The following is a 9,961-nucleotide window of genomic DNA, read 5'->3' as shown; positions in this document are numbered from 1 at the left end:
ATAGAAAAATATAAATTGACATCTATTATATATATGTTTTCTTGGGCAGGCACACCAACTAGAAAAAATATACAAAAGCCACACAGGATTAGTTATTGGATCTTGTATCAGTCACTAAACTGAATGCCATATTGGTTAATAGGAAGCGTGCATATTTAACTATTTTGAATATATTAATCAAAATTCTTTAATAAGAGCAACTTTCATATTGTTAAATTATTGAAATACTTGCATTGTATATAACAGCAATTTTATTAATTTGACTTTAGGCTTAAGGTTTTATAATACTATCCAGAGGGTTATTTTTTTTGTCTTTTTTCTTACTTAAAGCAGTAATTAAGAAAACAAAAGAGAAAGCTTAGAACAATTACTATTACATTCTGAGGCAAAAGGAAATAGCTATAATCATCTACTAAGGTTTTTTTTTTTTTTTTTTTTTTTTTTAACCATCACTAATCATATTCAGGAGCTTGTAAGCATTTCAACAATATTTAATAAATGACCTGGAAGACGGATTCTGATAGCATTGACAGGATGAAAAAGATACAGTATACGAGCTGGGCCTTGACAGTGTGAAATGGCTGCTGCATCGCTCTATATATAGACAGTTGTAATATAGATGATATTTTTTCTAGTTTTGCTAAGCTGACCTACCCTGATTGTCTCCTATAGAAACAAGCATGCTGCATTCCAGAGGCCTTAACTCTAAGACTATAACAAAGTATAACATTTTTATTGGTGCATCTTACTGTGATTATATTCCAACTTACTACTCTCACCTAAGGGAAAGTTTTATATTGCTGGTATGAAGAGGCAAAACCAACACCTGATATACTTACAAGTATGTACTGGGCATTTAGTGCATCCCCAGTTGGGCTTCAGGAAATATTATCTGACTTAAGAGCTGAATTATGACAAACTAGGTTATAATGTGCTTCTGTCCCTGATTTGTGTGACATTAAAAAAAGGGAAAGGGAAGCACAGAGAAGGGGAGGGCTGCACACTGTGAGGCAGAGGCAGCCTGAGATGAACTGCCTGAAAGCCTGGGAAGTTGTTCCTTTTTTCTCAATTCAGCTCTATGTACAGGGGTTGGCAAGAGCTACATTCCTTTAAGATCTTGTTTGAGAACTGGAGAGATCAGGGACCAGCTGCTCATGAAGAACTCTGTGCTTTTCATTTGCGCTTTGACTCCAGACAGGAGACGTTGAGTTTGTTATGTATTCTTTATTTATTTACAGGTAGTTCTAGGCCCAAAGTATTGCTCAAAGAAGTAGACTATAGGAGCTTGGAAAAATTTCAATACAGGCATTGTAGCTAGATTTGCTGCCTATGTATAGCCCTCATATTTTAATGTGAAGTGTGCATTAGGGTTTATTGGCTGTCATAATCTGTTCAGTTCTTGATGCTTTCAGGTTTAGTTGCCCAAAAAGTAATATAAATTTATAAAGTATTCCTAGGACTTCAAAAACCACCATTCCACCTGTTACTATGTTTAATGGCTTATAAAGACTATTAAATATGAATTTAAGAAATAGGCTTTCATTTAAAAAGTCTATAGCAATAAAAACAACACTGTGATCATGAGGTCATTTGATATTTATCCACAGGTCAATCAACAGGAAAGTTTAGAAACAGTATTTTTTCCCAGAAAAACAATCTAGATGGCAATGCAATTACCTTCATAATCACTTTGACAGACTAGGCATAGAATTTGCACTTTATATATCAAGGAACTGAAGATAAGTGAAACAGTGTACCTAATGTTATATGTAGTATAGCCATGATCAAAATAGGTCTATAGACAAGGAAGTCAGTGCTCCAGTCACCAGACTTCCGGAGAATCGTGGAGTAACTTCTCTTCCATTCTTCCATTTCTTCATTTCTGAGCTTCTGTGAATATCTACATGATTCACATTCAAATGACTACTAAGAAATGGATTCATGATTATTAAAATGTCTAAACATCTTAGGTTCAACATTTCCCGTTGTTAACATAGAAAATAAAGTAACTTTTCTTTCAAACATAGGCTCTTGCCTGGATTATGATAGTTTTTCTCCATTGTATTAACATATGCTTTTAACATTTATAGCATGATTCTCATACCCAGCATGAAAATGCAGTTCAAATAACCAAAGTGAATATGTGAGCCAATTCTAAAGATGCAGTTTTCAAAAAAAATCTTAATTGGCAAACAAATTTGTGTAAACACCATGTAATAATTAACAATGCATAGGATCCCTTTCATAGCTACATTGCTGGGAATCAGTCCATTTATAATTTTCATCTGCTAACCTCATGGGTTTGGTATCTTAAAACAGGCAAGTCGATGTGCTTTGCAAGTGGTCTATTTTCTTGGATACCCTTTTCATTTTCTGTGACCTATTTCTTCTTGTAATTTTGCCTATCAATTGGCTATTGCCTTCTAAGAGTTTTCAAACACTCCTCCATCAAGTACATTGAAGCCAAGAGGAATTTCCAAAGTGGGGTATCAAATCTGATGCACATCTACTACTCAGCAGGCTCCTCTGGCTTTCTCACATCTGTAGTTTCCTTGAGAGTCTCTGAGTTGGCCTCTGAGGCCTCCGCTTGTGAGCTGTCTCCATCAAGGACAATATCTTCTGGATTTGGTGGGGGTGGACAGAAGTCTTCATTGGGGCAGATTTGCTGGAAAAGTGTTTCTGCCTAGACAGAGATGAAAGGATAAAATAATTTTTTGACATCAATTTCAAATGTATGTGAATTTGTGGTTCTAGCTAAAAAAAAAATAAATATCATCTTTGAAACTTTACATAACCAGGTTGTAACACTTTACCAGCACACATGGCTTAGCTTAGTATAGCAGTATAAGAGATAAAACAAGTACACATGATCCTAACTAATAAACAGACAACAGTAAATGTGGCAGCTGGCAATAATCCACCCCCGTATCAGTTAAGACTTTGCCATGCTAGGAGCTTCTACTCTATCCAAACGACGAAAAAGGGTCATTATAAGGTGCTATGAGATTTGCTTGCTTAAAATAACGTTTTACTATACCACTTCACATTTCTTCCCAGTGCACACAGAAGGTTATCTATTTGGCCAAAACCTGCCAGACTGTGGCCCAAACGTCTAATCTAGGCTGTCTTTTACGTTTGGAAATGAAAGTTTATTGGAACAAAGTTCACAGTTATTCATTTACTGGCTCTCTATATCTGCCTTTTCTCTTTAATGGCAGAACTGAGGAGTTGAGATACAGTCTATATAAATGGGAGTAAATATGGGTAAAGCCTAGAAAGGAGACCAAGAGAGGAAGTGGGGGTGGGGCATATGCAACATGAAAGTGGGAGGGAAACTAGGTGACAGGAGTACAACGGGTAGTTAGAGACAGGAAATATGGGGGTGGTGGAGAGAATTAATTAAAACAAATTGAAAATGCCACAAAAAGCAAAATACTTTGTATGGTAATTTAAAAAAGAAAACCTCATGGTTAGCATTTTTGGTGTGTGTAGTGAGGACACATAGCACTTACACTCTTTCCAAACTTCGAAAAATAATCCTGTCATCTATGACAATATGGATAGAACTGGAGAGAATTATAGTAAGTCAAATAAGCTAGGCACAGGAAGATGAATATTGTCATGATTCTACTTTCATGTGGAATCTAAGAAAGTCTAAATCATAGAACCAAGTAAAAATGTGGTTGGGGGCAAAAAAAATGAGGGAGATAAGGAAATGCTTATCAAAGGATATAAACTTTGAGTTATAAGATGCCTCACTTCTGTGGATCTATATCCATGTACTGCATAGTGATCACATTAACAGTGTACTTTTACTAGGAGCATGTTATCAGAGATGTCTGCTTTGCTCTTCAACCTACGGACCTTTCATATGTCTTTGCTGGAGACACCTGGCTCCTACTGTAGAGACTGGAGGACCTAAGTCAAGGCCTCTACCTCACACTTCAGTTCCCACTAATAGTCTTCTTCTGCATTTCTATCTTGACTGTAGAGGTTCTCTCTCTCCTTTACCCCTTGAATGCCATTTTACTCCTGGTAATGCCATTTTCTATTTATTTATTTTTTTATTTATTATTTTTATTTTGTGTATATGTGTATTGTCTGCATGCAGGTAAGTGCACCTGTGTCGTGCAATGCCCATGAAGGTCAGAAGAGGCTTTCGGATCCCCTGAGACTGGAGTTATGGACAGTTGTTAGCTGCCATGTGGGTGCTGGGATTCGAACCTGGGTCTTCTGCAAGAACAACCAGTGTTCTTAACTGCTTAGCCATCTCTCCAGTGCCCCCCCATTTTCTCTTTATTAAAACTATTTCTTCCCCAGTGCCAAAGTCTGAGCATGCATCATCTGTTACAGAGATGACTGACTGTGACAGTTTGTAAACTGCATTAGTCCTCTTGCCTCTAAGAACCTTCCCGTATGCCATAACCCATCTCTATGCTACTTTCAGTGGGGCTTTTGGAAAATGAAATTCTCTTTATGCCATTTTCTAGCTTAAACCTTTTCAAGGACTTTCCATTACCAACCAGATACAATCTGAGATGCTAACACCTGTGTGTAATATCTTCAGGACTTCCTTCCCAGGTCTTATCAGCTGACATTTCTTTCACCCTCTAGCTCTCAGATGTTTTCCTTCACTGCTGTTTATTTGGCCCTTCTTAAACATACCATGTTTATATTCTGGGCCGGTTAAGATGCTATTCTTTCCAGCTACACTGTTTAGATTCTCTTGTCTTGGATCAGGGTGAGGAATGCTTCTTATCTGCTTAGTCCCTCCTTGGAAGGTTTTCATTGTTTCTCTGCTCATTTTAACTGCTGAGTTTTAAACGCAAACCAATAAGTATTTTCAGTGTCTATGTCAGTATGTCTTCCAATCATAAGTTGTCACATATGAATACAAGAAAGTCAGACATACATACTCAATCTATATGCATTAACAAGTAAGAAAAGGTGCAACATTTCCAAATGCTGAAAACTAGCGTTTTAGTTCAGAAAGTAAAAAGGAAAATAACAGAACTCTGCAGGGGACTGTGTTTTCTACATGGACAAAGCTAAATTAATATTCTGAGAGCTTTCAGGAATAATATATTCATTTAGAAAACACAAACCACCTATTAGTGACTGCAATAAGCACATGATGATATACTGGAATTAGAACTCAATTTATCTGAGTAAATGGTAATTTATAAATATTACTGATCCTCTTAAAGTAGGCACATTATCCCTCAAACTGACAGGTGAAGTAATGTCACAAATTTCACACTATGTATATTTTATAGTATATAATAACTATCAAAACTAGCATTAATGCTGATTTCTTCTTTACCTCTGGAAGATATCTTTTTGCAAAGCAAATTGCTGGATGATAAAATTACCCTTAGTTGTAATCTTCTATCATGCAATATAGATCACATAGGTTCTTATATTATAAATCCTTATTTAAAAATCCTTCCTTTCTGGGACTGGAAAGATGGCTCAGTGGTTAAGAGTACAAGTTGCTCTTCCAGAGGACCCAGGATCAGTTCCCAGCACCCAACATGGCAGCTAACAACCATCCATAATTCTAATTTTAAGGGCTCTCACCCATCTGGTCTCCGTGGGCACTGCATGTGGTGTGCTTACATAGATGCAGGCAAAACACTCATACACATTACAAAAAAAGAAACAAAAATTTTAAAACCCTTTCCATTCTGGCTTAAATAAATAAGCTTACTGAGAAAACAAAACAACCCAAATTACTTGATTAAAGGCTTTTTGAAAAGTTCTTGTAAAAAAATTGGATCATCAAAATACCAGTGAAGTTTAAGTTTAAGCCATAAATGCATATGTTGGGCCATAGGTAAGAAGTTTAACTCCCTGCTCTTGTTTGATACCATTTGTTGCCTTAGTGGGATTTTCTAAGAACATTAGGCTCAGAAGATGAGACATAAAACATTTTGTCAAAAGACTGGACGATGGTCATGGTCATTGTCATAGCCTTGTTGGTATGATTAAAATTATTTTAAAGGTTCAATGAGGCCACTTGCTACAAAAAGATCCCTGTTCCTGCTGGGAAGGTAATTAGACCCATGCCATCTATGGTCTTAGATTAATATCACATCCTTAAGGTTCAGGGAACCTTGTGGAAGACTGGGAAGAAAGAATAGAAGAACTAGAGGATGGGGAAAGAGGTTGTGAAGTATCATCTTCTAAGGAAGACAGGGGCCATGGTAACCATGAACTAAAGCAGTTGTGTAAACTGTCATTGGATCCACATGAGTTGGGCCCTCCTAATAGTCAGCTATGGGGGTGAGGCACAGGGTCCTACTAGGTACTGCTGAATTATTGGCAACCAACAGATTTTGGTAGGGAGACATATTCTCCAGTTATATACCCATGGGTGAGCCCACCAGGCTCTCAAGGTTGGTACCAAACTCACATGGTCCTAATTAAACTCTGTAGAGGCACTAAACAAAAAACAAACCAGTAAATAGCGGAAAGAGATTTGTGGAAAAGGGGGGTGGGAGTGGGAGGCAAATAAAAGAGCACAAGGGAAAAATGACCAGAATACAAGGAATACACGTGTGAAATTGTAAAAAGAACAAAAATTGTTAAATTAACTACACAGTGATTCAAAGATGTGCCAAAAAGTATCTGAAAAAAGTTTCACAATTAGTCTCAAAACTATTTTCTTTTTTCTTCCTATCAAGTGTGAAGAAACATATTTTATATGTCTATGAATATTCTGCTTAATGGAATCATAATGGACCTTTGGCATCTGGAATCAGCTTATACCTCTTGACAGTCTAAACCAGGACAACTGTCACAAACTTCCACTTGGATTTAACATATGACTCAGCACCTATGATGGCATCTTGGTGCACTGGTTTGTCAAAACATTAATGTGGCCATGCTAATTGTGTAAAATGATATTAATCATTTTTTTCCAAGATTAAAAAAATACACTAAGAACACCATAAAATTAGATTTTGTATCACTTACTAGTTATACCCTTCTTGAAATGACTCAGATTATTGGGAGAAACCGTCATTTTCTCCAAAATAATACGCCAACAATACAATGATTTATATTAGAAGCAGTATTTCCTTAGAAGACTGGCATTTTATTTTAGTTTTTGTTGTTTTTAGTTTTTTATTTTTGGGAACTTCATACATGTGTACTGTATTTACATCATTTCCACTTCCTCCTCTGACTCTTCCAACAATCCCCATGCCTCTCCCAGCCTGTCTTAATTTCTCAAACTCTAATGATCATGGTCACACACACGTGTGTGTATGTGTGTGCATACATACATTCTATTCAGCAGCCCATAAAGTTTCTCTAAAATGGACCACATACTGGGACACAAAAAAATTTCAACAAATGCAGAACACTGACATTAAAATTCATCTTAAGGATGGATATATATTTCTAACCTCATCAACTCCTACTCCAATAATAGTACTCATAAATAACACTTACAATTTATCATAACATTAAAGGAAGTGAAATATCTGATAAAATTTATTTAAGGCAGCATTGTAGTTCACAGGAAAAATATTTGGGAACCATCTGGCTTTAAATGAGAAAAATGTTTTCCCTCCTCCTAGGGTGGGGGAACTTTCACTTTGTCCAGCACATCAACTTTTTAATACAAAACTAAGGAACACCAACAGCCTTACCTGTTTGACTGTGTTATCATTTCCTAAATCACAGTCTGGGCCTGAGCACACATAAACATTGGATGGTAAGTCATTATAACAATCTCTGTTGATGTCTGAAGAATCTCTCATATTGAAGTAGAGTGCCCATAGAATTCTTGGCTTTTCAATCTGCTCATTTTCTAAAGGTAGAAATAAATTTTATTTTCATTGTAAAACACAAGATGCCTGTTAATTACTACACTATGTAGCAAAATACAAATAAAGACATGACTAGACATTATAGAGTAAGAGATTTGTACAAAAGCAATTAGTGAATGTGCAAACACAAATTCTCATATAAGTGTATGATACATCAGGTAATGACAGCTTTTCAACCGAAGACAATTTTGATTCTAAAAATAATTTTGGGGGGTTGGTGAGATGACTCAGTGGGTTAAGACACTTGTCACCAAGACTAAAGACCCAAAAGTTGTCCCCAGCACTCAGGAGGCAGAGGCAGGCAGATCTCTGTGAGTTCGAGGCCAGCCTGGTTTACATAGTGAGTTCCAGGACAGCTGGGGCTACAGGGAGAACCTGTCACAAAAAGACCAAAAAAAAATATACAGTTAAAAATTAACAAAAATTATTTGAGCAGTAAGCTAGTATAATTTAGCTTTAATCTTAAATTTTTGGATTTCTACTATGTTTTCTTATTAGCAGAACTATAATCATATCCACCTTTAAATTATCCCCATGAAATTGAAACATAATATAAATCTTGTTTCACATAGAAACTCAACTTGATGTTATATAGCAAACTAAAATAGCACAATTATGAAATGTCCAGAATAAATAAAATGAAGAGATATGAACTGATGGTTACCTAGAAATGGGAGGGGGGTAAAGGGGCTGTTGATGGGTGTGGAGTTTCTTTGGCAGGGGACAGAATTAGAAATCATTGAAAATTGAATATAGAGATGGTTAGATAATTATGTGAATATACTTTTCAGAATGGTTGGAGAGATGACTCATCAGCTAAGAGCACTGGCTACAGTTGCAAGGGACCCGGGTTTGGTTCCCAGCAACCACATGGTGGTCAACAACTGTCCAAAACTCCAGTTTCAAGGGAATCTTATGTTCTCTTCTGGCCTCTGCAGGCATTGTATAACACAGGTCCACTTATACACATGCAGGCATGTATATGTGTAAAATAAATATTTTTTTAAAAATTCTGGAATTTCATATTTCAAATGGGAAAATGTTATGGCATATGAATGCTATCTTTATAAAATACTATTTAAAATAGCATATATGGAATGAAAATTATATATCCTAACTTACATTCTAATGCTTTATGTTACTGGATCACAAAAACAATGGGAACCAACAAACAATAACAAAAATGAGGCCAATAGATTGAATGTCATCTTGAGTACAAGTTCTCTCATTTAAAGGAAGGCATCTATTATGCATACTGGGCAATAATATAGAAGCTAGGACACACAGACAGAGTATACTTAGCCCTTATCCCCTCCTTTTTATAGTTCTCTGGAATACAAGGTTTAGCACACAATAGACAATAAATAGTTTATCCATTGATCTTAACCCCATTTTCTTTTTTTTTGGTCTTTTTGAGACAGGGTCTCCCTGTAGCCCCAGCTGGCCTGGATTCTCTATGGAGAGCAGACTGGCCTTGAACTCACAGAGATCCGCCTGCCTCTGCCTCCTGCTTACAGAAAGATTCAGTCTTGTTAACCTCAATTCCTGAAGCCCATTTCTTATTATACTAAGGATTTCTTTGTCTCTCTTCTTTTCCTTTAAAATGCTAGGATAAGGAAAAAGAAGAAGCTCAACAGAGGTAGGATCATAGGAGCAAGGGTATTAGTAAGGAAGAAAGGCAGGGAAGTGGGGGCACCTTAAGTGGGAAAACCATGATAGAGGGGGGAGACGATACAAGAGAGAAACAATGCCTAGCTAGTCACGAAAACCAGAGGGAACCATATTATTCCTACAATCTACTGACAAATTATACTTAACAGATCAAGAAAAATATCTCTAGATAAGACTTAATTGAGACCAACTGGTCATTACCCAAGACTTATCTGCATGACACACAGTAATTAAAAATGCCAGGATGGTGGAACTAACCTTCTTGCATGTTTAACAGACATACCTTGAGATCTATACTAATTGGGTCAGAGGGACACAAAGGACACTTTTTGCTCCTCGCCCTCCTAGGTAGATTAGTTCCCATGACTATGAGCATCTCGCAAAACATCCTGTAAAGGTGGTGGGTCATCTGACCTCTTGATCAAGGAGGCCAAGGAGACCCCACCAGATGG

The 9,961-nt window shown here is 36.7% G+C and overlaps 1 protein-coding gene across 2 annotated transcripts in view; it reads right to left on the bottom strand.

Moving 5' to 3' along the window:
* Positions 1-430: 430 nt before the first annotated feature.
* Positions 431-9,961, bottom strand: part of Chm (CHM Rab escort protein) — a 189,075-nt gene continuing 179,544 nt past the window's right edge. The window contains exons 14-15 of one of the 2 annotated variants that reach the window (XM_008822508.2): positions 7,659-7,819; positions 431-2,683 (exon numbers count right to left, since the gene is read on the bottom strand). In XM_008822508.2, coding sequence (XP_008820730.1) covers positions 2,510-2,683; positions 7,659-7,819 — 335 coding nt within the window. In that variant the 3' untranslated portion in view covers positions 431-2,509. The remainder of the gene's footprint in view (positions 2,684-7,658; positions 7,820-9,961) is intronic. The other variant, XM_029558585.1, reaches the window with a different exon arrangement.

Source organism: Nannospalax galili, unplaced genomic scaffold, assembly GCF_000622305.1.
Source record: "Nannospalax galili isolate Female #2095 unplaced genomic scaffold, S.galili_v1.0 scaffold10, whole genome shotgun sequence".
Lineage (NCBI taxonomy): Eukaryota > Metazoa > Chordata > Mammalia > Rodentia > Spalacidae > Nannospalax > Nannospalax galili.
Note: the sequence above shows the minus strand (reverse complement) of the source record. Positions and strands in the feature narration are given on the sequence as shown.